At 36.3% G+C, this 15181-nt stretch overlaps 2 protein-coding genes across 4 annotated transcripts; one reads left to right on the forward strand and one right to left on the reverse strand.

The window, feature by feature from the left end:
* Positions 1 to 944: 944 nt before the first annotated feature.
* LOC107831628 (transcription factor ICE1-like) lies at positions 945 to 5427 on the forward strand. The gene is made up of 4 exons (XM_075251451.1): positions 945 to 2324; positions 3741 to 3977; positions 4215 to 4385; positions 5127 to 5427. The coding sequence occupies exons 1-4, from the start codon at positions 1218 to 1220 to the stop codon at positions 5208 to 5210; spliced, it is 1599 nt and encodes a 532-aa protein (XP_075107552.1). The 5' UTR covers positions 945 to 1217; the 3' UTR covers positions 5211 to 5427.
* An 815-nt stretch (positions 5428 to 6242) lies between these two features.
* On the reverse strand, positions 6243 to 11931 carry LOC107831629 (auxin response factor 2A). 3 transcript variants are annotated; one of them, XM_016659411.2, is made up of 15 exons: positions 11444 to 11931; positions 11228 to 11343; positions 10956 to 11051; positions 10760 to 10816; positions 10419 to 10598; positions 10271 to 10355; positions 9697 to 9787; positions 9457 to 9621; positions 9004 to 9123; positions 8745 to 8820; positions 8489 to 8660; positions 7438 to 8390; positions 7171 to 7361; positions 6822 to 7015; positions 6243 to 6673 (listed from the first exon to the last, which is right to left on the reverse strand). In XM_016659411.2, the coding sequence occupies exons 1-14, from the start codon at positions 11541 to 11543 to the stop codon at positions 6838 to 6840; spliced, it is 2580 nt and encodes an 859-aa protein (XP_016514897.1). In that variant the 5' UTR covers positions 11544 to 11931; the 3' UTR covers positions 6243 to 6673; positions 6822 to 6837. The 3 variants fall into 3 exon arrangements, with proteins under 3 accessions (XP_016514897.1, XP_075107553.1, XP_016514896.1); XM_075251452.1 differs by lacking the exon at positions 10419 to 10598 and having other exon boundaries at positions 11444 to 11530; positions 11619 to 11849; XM_016659410.2 differs by lacking the exon at positions 10419 to 10598.
* Between the last annotated feature and the right edge of the window lie 3250 nt (positions 11932 to 15181).

The raw sequence follows: 15181 nt of genomic DNA on the forward strand, positions 1-15181 counted from the left end.
AGTACTCACAAGGAATGCAAAAATTATCCTTCATAACTAATGAGCTTTTTCCAAAGTGCTAAAGATATAATAAAGCATTTGAGAGATCAACAATGCTCCATTAATTTGTATCCATAATACCTCATTAGGGTAGCTGATGCATGTTATTGCTATTTGTCAAAGACAAGTTCAAATATTTGAATTGTTAACATTAACAAAAAACAGACCAAAGAATTGAATCCATTAATATGATCTATAAGATAAGATCTCATCGAATTTTTTTTTATTTGTCTAAATTTTAGTAGATAGAGATTCGATGCTTATGCTAGTAGGATGTAATCGAAATTCAACGAAATAGTCAAAATGCGCATAAGCTGACTCAAACTTCTATCTTAAAAATAATAATTTATTATACAAGAAAGGATATTCATCAAAAATAGAAGAAAAAATGAAGGGAAAAAGAAAAACAGAAAAAAGGCATTCAAAATGGAAGAGGTTTTGGTAGATAGAGATTCAATACTAATGCCAGTAGGATGTAACAGAAATTTAATAAAATAGTCAAAATACGCATAAGCGGACTCAAATATGTATCTTAATAAAATAGTTACAATTATACCAGAAAGGATATTTCATAAAAAATAGAGAATAAAAAGAAGAAGAAAAGAAAAAAAAAAGAAAAGCATTCAAAATGGAAGAGGTTTTGGTGGGTAAGAAATTAGTATTAGAAGTAGACTGAAAGAGGACAAATTGCTGTTGTCATTAATGAAGATTTGGCAGTTTGTTCATGATTAGTTTTGTTTCACTAATTACACAATAAAGCCTAGATTTTGGCCAACTTTATCCCCCTCTCATAACAAACAGATAAAAAACCAATAAGTCCAAAACTCAACAGTTGGCAAATTATCAAAATAAAACAAGCTTAATGTAAACAGTAGTAATATCGTGGGATTTTGAACAGAAAAAGTGTAGTAATAATAATGATAGCAGAGTAACGTTTTAAGTTCCCTCATATAAAGATATCTCTGAAAAAGCCATTTGCCTTTCTTCTCTGCTTCTGCTGCTGCATTTTGCTTACGTCTTTCCATACTTTCTGCTACCCTTTAACGCCCCTCTAAAACACTACCTTCTCTTCTTTTACTTAGGCCCCTTTTGATTATTCTTTCTGTAAACTTCAACTTCTTTGTTTTTTTTCTTTTCCTTTTATAGAACCCAATATTTTCTTGAAAAACAAAAAAAAAATGTTATCTCATAGTATGGGTTGGATGGATGGTAAAGAAGATGAAGAAACTGGTTCATGGGTTCATCAAAATAACAATGAAAATAATCATAACAACAACAACAGAGATGAAATGGAGATGGGTGCACTTTCTACTTTCAAATCTATGCTTGATGCTGAAGATGTAGACTGGTACAACATGGCCACTAACAACAACAACAATCACAACAACAGTGGTGGTGCCATGCAATTTGGTTCTAATTTTACTGAAGCTGAAAACAATTTGCTTTTACAGCCAGTGGATTCATCATCTTCTTGTTCACCATCTTCTGCTTCTGTTTTTAACAATCTTGACCCTTCTCAGGTTCACTTTTTCTTTCCCCAAAAATCCACTATTCCTCCTTTGCTCAGTGGCTTAAACAACCCATTGGAAAATGGTTTTGATTTGGGTTGTGGTGAAAAGGGGTTTCTTGAAACTCATCAAAATTTGAGTGTTTTGAATAAAACTGGGATGTTTACTAGTGGGTTTCAAGATTTGAGCTCTCAAAACCAAATGGGGCATAACAATTTGAGTTCTTTTACTCAATTCCCTTGTACCAATTTGCTACAAATGCCTCAAACAAGTTCTGGTTTTGGTCCATTGGTTGGGTTTGGTGACAATTCTGCAAATGACAACTCTGTGTTTCTTAATAGGTCTAAGTTATTAAAACCTCTTGATAATTTTGCTTCAATTGGAGCACAACCTACTCTTTTCCAAAAAAGGGCTGCACTTAGGAAAAACTTGGCTAATAATAGTAGTGGCAATTTGGGGAATGAAATTGGTCAGACTTCAAGCAATAAAGAAGTGAATGAAAGGAAGAGGAAATGTAGTAATTTGGATGAACTTGAAGATGTGAGTCTTGACGGATCTACATTGAATTACGATTCTGATGACCTTATTGAAAAGGTGGAGGATAGTGTTAAAAATGGTGGGAATAGCTCAAATGCAACTAGTGCTGTTACTGGTGTGGATCAGAAAGGGAAAAAGAAAGGACTTCCGGCTAAGAATCTGATGGCTGAACGCCGCCGTAGGAAGAAACTCAATGATAGGCTTTACATGCTGAGATCTGTTGTTCCAAAGATTAGTAAGGTATGAAATTCTTTTACAGAAAATTCTCGTGAATTTTGATTACCATTTTAACATGTTTTTAGCCATTCACAATCATCAGCATTTAGCTTCCACCTCCGAAAAAGAAGTTTTTTTTCGTTTTTTGGAGGTTGGGGGGGGGGGGGGGGGAGGGCAATTGTTATTGTTAATTCGTCCGTCCATTTTTACTTGTTCATGATTAACTAGACACACCCTCTTAAGAAGCAATTACTAATAGAACAATAAGTAAGTTTTCTATAACACCCCTAATTAAAATGTCGGAAAATGAATAGTAGTACTTAATAATAAGGGTAAAATAGGTATAAAATGGTTTTCTTTTGGTTTTCCAAACTGGATGAACTTTTTTTTTTAAAAAATAATGGACAAATAAAAATGGATTTTTTATTTGTCTATTTTTATCTTTCGTATTCTTAAGGTTAGCTTGTTTTCTTGATTTGTGTATAGTTCAAAAAGGTTTGTGAATTAAGTACTAATTGATAGTAGCATTAAATTCATTCACATGGAGTCTATGAGCCGATTTTTAAAAGCATTGTGAATTTTGGACCACATAGAGAATAGAACGCTATTCTTGAAAGGTACTTTTCCTACAGTAATTCATTAAGAGTGATATATAGTTCACTGACTTATTGTAACATGAAATTTATTTAATTACAGTATGTTTCTTTGCTAACCCCCTCCCCACCTGCCCCAGCGCGGGGGGGACCTATTTTGAATTTCCACGTATTCGTTCCGTTACTCAATTATTCTAGATATTAATATTGTCTGATCAGCTGTTGTTAATGCCAAAATTTGTGGCTGATTTACTAGTAATAACAAGATAGTTGTAGAGCTCTAAAAATCAACCTGTATATAGGAACTTATTAAAACACCTCGAAGGCTCATACAAATCTACCGAGGAAAATTTGTTTAAAACAAGAAACTTGTGGCCATCAAAATAAAATACTCCCTCCGTCCCAATTTATGTGGCACTCTTTCCTTATTTAGAACAATTTATTTTTAGAATTCCTACTTTGCCCCTTAATGAAAATTTACAGCCACACAAATATCTATTTTTTATATTAGACCACAAGTTTCAAAAGTATTCTTTTATTTCTTAAACTACGTGCCGAGTCAAATACTGCCACATAAATTAGGACGGAGGGGTAGTTAGCTCCTGTTGCTGGTTAGTCGTCCCGATTTTATGAGACATCTTTTGCCACTTGAATCTGATACAAGTCGTAAAGAACCCATGCACTTGTTTTTAAGCTTGCTGAATGAAACGAGAATTTTTGTCTTCTTGACTGCCTGATACCGGAAGCTTTTTCTTGGCTATAACTTGAAATGGTGCGAGTACCTTATGCAGACTCGGCCTGGTGAATTATCGTGAATCAGATTGTGATTTTGTTTGCGTGTTGGCAGATGGACAGGGCTTCAATCTTAGGAGATGCAATTGAGTACTTAAAGGAGCTTCTACAGAAAATCAATGACCTGCATAATGAACTCGAGTCAACACCACCTGGCTCTTCATTGACTCCGGCAACAAGCTTCTACCCTTTAACGCCAACTGCAACAGCTCTACCTGGCCGAATCAAGGAAGAACTTTGTCCGAGTTCATTTGCAAGCCCACTGTCTAGCCCTACTGGTCAACCTCCAAGGGTAAAATGTCCTTCCTTTTAGCCAGAAGAAACTTAATGCTGGAATCTTTTTCTCATTAGATGTGCATAAATGTTGAAATGTATTGATATTGGAAACCTTTTAGTCTTCTTTTTCTTTTCCGTTTGACATGGAAATATTTTTTTTGTAGTAGCATTTACAGTCTAAGTTCATCATACTGTTAGCATTCGTTATGTTATTGGTTTGAGATGATGCATGCAGATCTTTTTGTACTTGTAGGTTGAAGTAAGGGCAAGAGAAGGAAGGGCCGTGAATATCCATATGTTTTGCAGCCGCAGACCAGGCCTTTTACTCTCAACAATGAGGGCTCTGGACAATCTTGGACTGGACATTCAACAGGCTGTTATCAGCTGCTTCAATGGGTTTGCCTTGGATATCTTCCGAGCTGAGGTACCTTCTTTCTGTGAACTTACTACATCTTGGACAGTAGGATTAGAGAATGCTTCATTTGCACAATAAGGTTTGTTGATGGAGAATTGAAGTCCCATCAGCTTTGTATGACCACGACATCCTTCTGGAATGACAAACCTATTACCATAACAAGCCTTCAAAAACTTCTTTGAATGTCAAATCAATCAATCAATCAACTTCACCTCAATTCCCAAACTAGTTGAGGTTGCCAATATGTGATTGCCGGCGAAAAAGTAGTCATAATATCATAAATCATCCTCTAAAATACGAATTGTTTGAATGTCAATCATGTGAAAATATTATAGCATGTAGTGACTCTAGTTAAACAAATTCAAAATACAGCAAAAATGTTCAAGTGGGAATGGAAATAAGAATTGCACAGAAACATACACGTCAGAAAAGCTGTGCAGCAACACTAGAATTGCCAAAGTTGTCTTGTTTACTTATAGAATGGGAATGTTGCATAATATGTAGTAGATGACTTCAATGATTACATATAGATATATGCCATGAATTGCGCGCACTCTGCTTTTTCCCCTCCTTAATTTACTGAACCTCTGCTTCTTCCGTTATCTGAAGAGCAAGGAAAAGATGTTTCAAGTATTGAACAAGCCTTCCCCATATCTTCAATTGTTGGTTTCTTATCCTTGACCAAAATATTGAGTTGTTGATACAATTCTTTGACTTGTAATATCAATTTTGGTTCGTATTTAATCGCAGCAATCCAAAGAAGGTCAAGACATCCATCCAGAACAAATTAAGGCAGTGTTGCTGGACTCTGCTGGCTTCCATGGGATGATATAAGCTTTTGCGGTTTTCAACGAGAGGTTCCGTCCAAGATGTTGGACCTCATACTCTAGCTTCTAAACCTCAGGCTTCCTATGCTCCTTTTTAAGTTTACAGATATTTTCATTTATTAGCCATTGTATTGTGTTTTCTCTAGGAAAAACGTTGTGCGTATGCTTAGAAGCTCTAAAACTGAATGCTATGAATTTTTCAGTGACAAGTTCCTTATTCTGGATGATCCTTCTTTATTCAGTCATTTTTTACATACCATTTTTACGTACCAGGCAATTCATTAATGGTATGGAACGCAGCTGCCTTTTGTGTAAGCTGAGAAGTCTCCGATATGAATGAATGAATGACCCATCGATTGAGTAACTGTATTTACTTGCTGTAGTTGAGCTCCTCTTGAGTTCGTACGATAAAAATTTTGCTGGAAGATATACTTTTTCCACAATGGTTATGCAAAGGGCCTCTTTTAAGGGGGTTAATATTTGGTCTTAAGCCACGCTACCCAGGTCATTAAGCTCATATTCTTTCACATGGTATCACAACTGTGTTTTGTTAAGCTTTGCCATTTCCGTCTTCTAAAAAGAAAATAGAAAAAGCAGCATATATATTTTAATCCATGTCTAAAGTCTAAACCTTAAATCCTATAGTGAAGAAAAAGTAAAAAAGAACTTTAATAACAAAAATGAAAAGAAGCAAAAACCCAGAACCTGGGGGAGACTGGTTATTTAATCGTTTACAGGGACCAATTACAGTGAGCTTCTGTGTATCGTATCAATGTCCTGCTCTTCCAAAAATCTTGGCGACTCACAATGGCTTTGGGTAAAGTTGAAACTAACAATAGAATTGCAGTTGCCTTTTGATCCCAATATCAGTGTTTCGAAAGAGTAATAATTGCGACAACTTCCAAAAGGAGACTGCATTTGGTTGTGTCCACGAAGGGTAAAGAATCTGACCAATAAAAATAGCTAAGTAAATTACTAAAATTTATGTCCTGCAGTCAAATTCTTATGAACAAATTGTAGAATAAACTACAAACAGATGTTCACCCAGAAAAAACTTCTTTTCTAACGCATTACCATAATTGCTGATACAAAATATGTAGTCTGCCTGAAGCAGTTGGATACTAGTTTCACGTATATCAACAGACAGGTACGTGATGTATCAACATCTTACTTACATCTAGAGCTAGAGAAATTGGTAAACAGGGTATGTACAGAATGGGATTGACAATAGCAAGGTTAATGACCACGCTGATAATTTACATATACTATGTATAGATCGACACGAGGCCAGAAATTGGCTCCAAAAAGGGGGTCCAAAACTGCAAATATTGAAGCTGGCATATATATATGGAGAGACCATCACATCCAGAGGCCAAAAGGGACTTGATACTGTATGTTACTATCTTCAAAAATCCCCCAAAAAGCAACACCAAGGCGGATACAAGCCATCTCCTCTGCTATCTTATAAACCTGTCAAATAACCAGCAACAGTAGTTAAGCAACTGGAAAGAGCAGATGGAGTAACCTCCAACCCTAATTTTCAGGAAAATTAAAGAAGAAATGAAGCAGAAAGTAAGAAATCAATTGCTTGCTCTTCCATTTTATTTCTTTTGAATACCTCGATTGAGGAAAATCTAGGATTCTTCTTGACCAGATTCAGAAGGATGTTGCAGACTCTTCACTTCTTTGGCTTCTGAGCCTTCTGCAACAGAGGAAGTGTCTTCACCTTTTGAATTAAGAGTTCCGGGATTCATCCGCTGCACCTCATCTTTTGTATAGATAAAAATCTTGCGAACCATACCACAAAATTCCCTGTTCCCCAACCAGTGTTAGGCACAGCATAGATAACGTAACAACACCAAAAACACGCAGCAGTGATCCCGAGACACTACTACACAAGGAAGCAGCTCCAGGAGGAAAGAAAATCGTCTCTTTGACGTATAAAAGCAAAGATGGGTAGTACTTACTGCCATGGATCATCTCCAACAAGCATCATGTCACCCTCGTCATCAGTGTACACAACCAGCCAACTCTTACTCCGAGCCTTGAGTTCACCATTAAAATCAAAAAGCTGATCCAGTTCAGCAATTAATTCATCGTAATTGTTGAATTTAGCAAGATCCACGGACCTTCCGAGTGCTGTACCCTGTTTGTGAACCTGTATGCAAAAATGAATTGTTAGAAATTTCATTAAAGCAAACAGCCAAAGTTATGAGAAAGGAGCAGATTTAAACCTTGGTGCAGCTCCTTGTTGAACTACTATGACCTTTGGCATCCCTATCTCTAGCAGCAAGATGAGAGGTATGAAATTGTTTGTCCTGATCATTAGCTGTAATCCCATCATCTAGCACCTTCGATCCCTTTGATTGCTCAGACCTTTGATCAGAATCAGTAGCAGGGGATTGATGAGAATTTATACCAATATTCATGTTACTTGCTGAGTCCATCAATGAACGTTTCCGTGTCATTACAGGATCTGTGCAAACATTACTTGTAAGGGGAATGCCAAAGAGTTTGCAGTTTCCCTCTTTGGGTTTCACAGCCTCCGGTTTCTGAACTACAGTGGGTTTATGCCTCAATTCTCTTGAATGAGAGGAGAGCTGAAAGTAAGGCGACACTGATTGAGGCATAAACCAGCTTCCCTGCTGATTGTCAACTCTATGACCAGGAAGGACTGAAAACTCGCCAAAACCACTATACCTAGCATCTCCCTGCATTTGATAGGGAGTATCACCACCTTGGCCAGGAGCTTTTGATCCTGAATCCATCAGATTAAGTGAGAGACCGGAAGACAACAGAGACCATGGCTTTCCCAGTAAGCTGAAATCCTTTTCCTGGTCTTGTGCTTGTCGCTTCACCAAGCTAGCACCAAATGCTGTTTTGTCCGCAGAGGGTAAACAGAACCCATGGGAGGAGTTATTTTGCACTCCAAAACCTGATAATAGATCTGTGAGAGATGACTCAGGCCTCCCTAAAGGTAACCATTTGTCTGACAGATATCTTTTTGACGCAGAATGAATATCAATCTTCTCATCATCCACTGATGGTGGCCATATCATCGGTTTCTCAGATACGTCCAAGTCATTACTTTCTGCAAAACCGCCTCTCAAGGTCGATAACTCTTGACCTTGCAAGACCCTCGAAAATCCACTGGCTTGTGAAGGGTCTGCAGTTATTCTGGATGAACCTAAAAAAACCGAAAATGCATGACAATTACTTAGCTTGAGTCTGAGACTTAAAATCAGTGCAAGATACAGAATAAAAAAGATCAGATGAGATATCCACCTTCCCTAGTGAGGACAGATGAATCAGGAGATGAGGGCAAAATGCTGGATCTAGGCCTTTTTGGCCTTGCAATTGGAGGTGCATTAAGTGCAGGAGGGCTAAGAGCTGGCTCTATTTTCCAGGGCGAAACTTGGTCTGGCCTGGGAATGGTAGAATTTTCATCCCACCGAACCTTGAAAAACCATTAATGAATGATGTGATATGAGATTATGAGGTAAAAGAAACAATCAAACCACGAAAATAAAATGAATACTACCTTCAGACATCTCCACTTGGACTCGGGCCACCTTTTGGGATCAGAATCTTCCGTGCCAACTATAGTTCCAGTAAACCTATAACATTGTAAGTTAACTAAATCAGAGAAGTGAAGAGAAAATACCCTGTTACAGAAAATTGAATCAAACATTCTAATAATTTAACCGTAACACACAGAGGTCAAGATTAGAACCAGTAAGTCAGATATTTAAATAGTAAAAAGATGATCTCTATAGATGGTAAACTAAACTGCAGCATACCTCTGCTCTGGAGCTTCTTCACCTTCAAATCTCATCTTAAACCGCATTCCAATGGAGTAATTGTTTTTCACGGACTCCATGTACTGGTCATATGGAACTATAAACTCGGTAGGGCTTGTCCTGTAAGATGCAAACTAAGTTGGTAAGGAATGCTAATCCTTTTGTCAGTGTTACACCAACAACAGTTCAAAAACCTACATATCACCCTGCTATCCCCCATGAATGAACTTTAAAAAACTGCAATTCATCTGATTGTTAGGTGCCATCAAAGATATGAAGCATCCAGTTATTTTAGATGGCAACCAATTTAGATAAAATGCTTTCCCAAATGCACAGATGACAAGCAATGAAACAACAAGACTAAATGTAGCGTTTAACTCTACAACTAATAATCAAAGATCTCTAGTTATGGCCTTCAAGTCGGTGCTTTGTTTGATGTTACAGACCAGGTACCTTGGTTTGTAATACACGGTGAACATTGTTTTTGTTTGAATGGCATGCCAAGCTGTCGCGAGTACACCGAGATGCATGCTATGACTTGATATCACCGATGATGGAGCATTTCCCTGTTGTCTCATGGCACGTCTAACTCCAACACGAAGCTCCCCATTCTCACCTCTAAGGTAGCACAATGCAACAGATCAGACTCTACTTAATGGAACAAATAAATTCAGAGGGTTCTGCCAGACGAACCTAAGAAATATGAATGCATCCCCAGCAACAAGCCTTTTTGAACTAACGAAGACACTCCAACCACTCTGAAGAAGATGCCTCCTTGGTTGGCCTGGAGTTCAAATGCTTGGGTGAGAAACAAAGAAGAGGTCATATAGCAGGACAAACAAGCCCACCCTTCCAACAAAGGCATTTCAGTGCACCAAAAATAAAGCAACATGCTACCATACTTCCAAAGACAAATCTTTATATGAAGAAAAGGGAAAGAGAAAGTTTACAACCTCGGTCTATAATTACAGAAGCAGAAATTTGTTAACCAACTTCTCCCCTCCCCCTTCACACTCCCTATCAAATCATCTGCTTAACATTTTTACATGTGCCACACAGACTTATAGCAATTTTCATTAGGACGTGTGATTACAAGAATGCAGCGGGCATGTTATACCGTCAATAGGACTTGATAGGTAGAAATGCGCTATGTGAAAGTGCATCTTACATTGTCTAAAAAGTCTCAAAGGGCATAAATTGACCAAACAGGGTGGAGGTGGTAAGCTTTGTAGACATAAGATGATTAAGAATATACTATGCATCATACCGCGGAATATATGCCTGAAGCGCCACTCATTCCCATGTAAATCCTTGGCCACCAACTCCTGTGTTGGAGGCTGTCGAGACATATCCTGTTACAGATGCAAATTAAAAACTATAAGCCAATCCATTTACCCAAAAAATGGACAACGAACCCATAATAACTGAATTCTTCTAAACAGTGGGGGGAGACATTCATCAGCATGCCGTCTCAAGACGGAAAATCCACCATGAGTGCTTGTATCGGATGCTGTTAGTGTCTTACAGAAAGAGTGTACATGAAATCGTGGTGGAGGAGGGCGCATAGATTCCTTCTTCACAGTATTCTCATCTTGCTACAACAGTCATTTCAGAACATTAGATAAAACTTCAACTGGAACTTCAAAATTCAAGATTCAAATAGGTGTACATACTTTATTCAACATAAGATCAGAAAACTGAAAATTGAAAAATAAAAGAAAAAAGTTTATTACTGTAAACATAATGGTAAACCTACATTTGGCTCCGGCATCAAAGTCACTTGTGCAAACACCTCATCAGTGTCTGGTTCAGCCTGAAACTCACTCAAAAGTCAACACAAACACCAACAAAGTACAATCATGTGTATAGATAAGAATGTCCATAAAAGGGAAAAAAGTATGGTTTGCTAAAGTACCCACACACTAACGCAACAGCATGAAGGAAATCATTACCTTCAACAGGACGTTAACCACGCGGCATAGGATCTTAGAAGGAAGATTATACAAAGGCATCTGCTGATCAGCCACTTGATTAGTTGATGCTTCAACCTATCATACAAGGATCATGATTGAATTTAAGGTATCGAGCTACATAAAAATTACCGGAAAAAAAAACAGAGTATTTCGAAAATGTATGTTCAGCAGTGCAGTTGAAAGTGAAATTGCAAACGGGATTTCCATAAACCTGAGGTCGAAAACGGATTAAAAGAATTTGAGAAACAAACCTGCTCGATATGACCTTGAGGAAAGTAGTACACCAGCTCACCCTCACGAGGAACCGTCACAAGTGGACCGGCACACGCGCGCCAAAGCTCCGTGTACAACGCTGTCTCAGCATCGACTTTGTAAACAAAAACAAACACAAATTAGCGAACTCACCGGAAAACTCCGACTTACGGAACAAATCACTCAAATTAACAGCAAAAAATCCGGTCTAGTACCTTTTCCGACAACGGGAGCACTCCGAACAGTCTCTGAGACCGGCCTTGAGCCATCAATTGGCTCGCTGTAACCTTTAATCGACACCTCTGAAGTAGACATTTTTTCGTACACTAATTCTCAACAAAGATCTCTCATCTCCAAGCACAAATTAATTCTCAACAAAAGGAAACTTACTTCTCACAAATTAACTCCAAAATTCACCAGACAAAATCACTGAACTGTACCAAATCAACACTGGATCAGACCAAAAATATCAATCAACACACTAGATACAAGTTCAACAACTTTCTCACTCTAATTTCTCTCTCTATATCAGCAAAATATTTTGTATATGTGTGTATCTATCTTTGAGGATAGGGGAGCTCCTTCATGTAGTGATGAGAGAGAGAGAAAGAGAAAAGCATTGAGGGGAAAGAGCGAGAGCCTTTCGATAACCAAAGGGGTCAAAACGGGTGCAGCAATCATTTCAACTGCGGTCCAAAAATCTAACCCGAGTTAAGGAACTTCCTATAGCCCGTTGGTTTCTGCCTTTTTCAACCGGGTATAGCCGGTAGTCAAGACACTGTCTGGGGGGACAAATCATAAAGTGTTATAACGGCGTGTACAGTTAGACGTTAGGCGCTGTCGTATTCTCATTGGCCTGAAAGCTGACGACGTCTGCCTTTTGCCGTTAGTAGAATATTACTACTCCTATTCTGTTGTTATGGGGAAGCGGCCCTGTCGTGCTATTAACGGGCAATGTAAGATGGGATAGGGGAGGGGGTTAAGTAGGCGTTTGGATATAAGAATTGTAATATTTCATAAAAAATTGAAATTTTTTTTTTAAGTTAAAATGATATTTGAAATTAGAGTTGTGTTTGAACATAAATTTCAATTTGGGTTATTTTTGAAGTTTTGTGAGTGATTTGAATGAAAATTTTGAAAAATAACTTTTTGCTAACTTCAGAAAAAAGTAAAATATTTTTGGAAAAATCTTCAACCAAATTGTATGTCCAAACGGGCCCAAAGTACGCACCAGCCATTCCTAAAAGTGGCGCATGTTAACCGTGGTTACTTTTCAATTAAATGTACTCTCTCTTTTTTTCACTATTTTGTGGGCTTTTTAATATGATTATTATTATTATTATTACAAGACGTCTCTCCTGTGTATTACTCGTGCCTCCAAGATACCTGCAAAACACCATGCCAGCAAGGAAAGCATGGGTTCCGTCTTTTTCTTTAACTGATAAATATGTTTTGCCTTTTCATCCAATGAATAATTAAATAATAAATTTAAGTTATATATACACAGAGAAATCATTAGTTGATGGGTTTGTTTAATAAAAATTATAATGCATAAATTATTTGTACAGAGCTCAATAATATAAATATTGTTATGTGAAGATAAATAATATAGAGATTATATACGAAGAGTAAATCATACGTTAAATATTACACAACAACAATAACATACTTAGTATAAACACACGTAAATTATTATTAGATTAATAAATGATTATTTTTTAGGGAATACGTTTGCCTATTGTAAGGGGATGTTTGTCTTAAGATGCTCTCATTCACGTATTGTCAATACACATATTATTTGTTCTGTTTTCTGCTTCGTATAAAATAACACATAGACTATCTTATAACATATATTCGCATTAGTTATACACTTTATGGGCACCAAATATCGTATAGATTTTTATACAAATAACAACTGGTAATGCAGGGTTTCGTACTTCATTCCAAATGTCGTATAAAAAAAAATACTAATTCTTATATTACGTATATTTGTATCCTAACGTCCTATAAGCAGTGTAATGAGTTTTTATATTTTTTATATTATCAATATAACAATACATGTCATAGCAGACTACTTACCTTTTATTCTAGGGTATATATCAATTAAAGTTACTTAACTGGAATTACATGTAAAAAATTTAATCTAATTTTATAAATATTTTTTATATTGTGAGTATACAAAACATAAACCCTTAGGGGCCACGGGATATGTAACCTCAAACTTTATGTAGGGATTCATATTCTAATTCAAGTACCAAACGACCCTCCAAAAATAGTTTAACACAATAACATTGCAAATGAATGGTTCATAGTCACAAGGCAACTATAGATAATTGTCTATCGAAAGTTGCACTAACAATCTAGAAAATAAAGTAACTAACATGGTCTATCCAATTAAATTTTATACTAATAGGCAAAAAAGTTAGTAAGTTACATTATTTATATACATATAATTAAGTTAAATCCATTTAATTGTATAACTAGGAGATTGATGATGTATACGTATTGAATGTACCATAAGGATAATGTCCATATTTTCCGCAATTTAAAATTCTTTTCATGGCTTTCTTTAAACACGTAACATAAACTAACTTCTTCTAGCAACATTAAATATGATGTAATAAAACTGTTTAAACCGTACGCGTTAAAGTTCAAAGCTAAAAAACGATTATGATCATCAAAATATTTTAATACATCTTTGTAACGAATTGCTTGTTCATTTAACTTTGTTTTTATTGTACGTAATAGTAACGGATACGCAGTAGGAGAAATTGAAAACGGAGGCATTGCATTATTACGTTGTACTATCACGCAATAGCTCAACACGGAAATGCCAATCACGTGCGGGAAGGAGAAATAGAGCGCGGCAGATCCAGGATTTAAATTTAATAAGTTCGAAATTTTATTCCTTCTAAGTTACTGGGTTCTAAATTAATAATTTATTATATATTTAATAAATTTTTAAAAACAAATATAGAATTTGAACCAAAATTACTGGGCTTGGCCGAACCCGCATCCGAAGCTCTAGCTCCGCTGCTGAGACCTGAGTCCTGAGTAGAGCATACAGTAAGATCTTGAAAGCAAAAGTTAAACGGAACGGAGGAAATAGCGTAAAGTATATGTATTTACGTGTTCTTATGTTATTTTGAAACTCCTAATTTTAAAATGTTCAATTTACTACAAATATTAGGTACAAATAATTTATTTATTTTTTTAGCTCAACCCAAACACCACGATGTCTCTATCATTTTTTGTGGTACTGTAGCCTCCACCACTCGTTCACAAGCAAGGTACAAAATAAAAGCACAATTTGGGAGAAATTTTTTCCATTCAGTCTTGACCTCATTTTTCCATAGAAAATTATTTTTTTTTGCCATTACGTACTTTTCTAATTTTAAAATCTTTAGTCCTTCCTTTTAGCTTTGCCACATCAAAAAGTCCTACCCCTAGATATTCCAAGTACCTTTAATTTTCCATAATGCTATACTAGATGTTATAGGGTACCCAATTTGTCCCAAACAATGCATGGTGGTTTGGCGCATGGTTGAAGGGCTTACCCTAATAAGGAAATAAATCAAGCACATAGCATTGCCACACCAACACTAGTTGGTCAATAGGTGCTTGTAGGTAAATAGTACATATTCCTTAACTAATATTTGTACTTGACGATATCACAAAGATACAAATATCAATGAATTATATAATTTACTGATTTCATCTTTTCAAAATCTATTTACTTTGACCGTACATAAATATGTGGAGTTCATATATTTTTGGTAGCACAAGAGGACGTTCATTTGTTGAAATAAACTCCTTTAAAGAACTTAATAAATAGGAGAAGATATATGTTTACTCGTAAAACAGTACAGATAAATTTGTAATGTGGTTGATAGACAAACGAATCGATTTGATCCAACACAATAGAGAAATAAGACTAAATTATAGTTAAGATT

The sequence above is a fragment of the Nicotiana tabacum genome, chromosome 4 (assembly GCF_000715075.1).
Source record: "Nicotiana tabacum cultivar K326 chromosome 4, ASM71507v2, whole genome shotgun sequence".
Classification (NCBI taxonomy): domain Eukaryota; kingdom Viridiplantae; phylum Streptophyta; class Magnoliopsida; order Solanales; family Solanaceae; genus Nicotiana; species Nicotiana tabacum.

Excerpts from the sequence above, each read along its gene's own strand:
- LOC107831628 (XM_075251451.1), top strand. The coding sequence starts at position 1,218 with ATGTTATCTCATAGTATGGGTTGGATGGATGGTAAAGAAGATGAAGAA. Across the intron at positions 3,978-4,214 it reads CTACTGGTCAACCTCCAAGG|GTTGAAGTAAGGGCAAGAGA; the intron begins GTAAAATGTCCT and ends TTGTACTTGTAG. Across the intron at positions 4,386-5,126 it reads TGGATATCTTCCGAGCTGAG|CAATCCAAAGAAGGTCAAGA; the intron begins GTACCTTCTTTC and ends ATTTAATCGCAG.
- LOC107831629 (XM_016659411.2), bottom strand. The coding sequence starts at position 11,543 with ATGTCTACTTCAGAGGTGTCGATTAAAGGTTACAGCGAGCCAATTGAT. Across the intron at positions 10,817-10,955 it reads TGGTTAACGTCCTGTTGAAG|GCTGAACCAGACACTGATGA; the intron begins GTAATGATTTCC and ends AGTGAGTTTCAG. Across the intron at positions 10,356-10,418 it reads GAAGAATTCAGTTATTATGG|GATATGTCTCGACAGCCTCC; the intron begins GTTCGTTGTCCA and ends CATCTGTAACAG.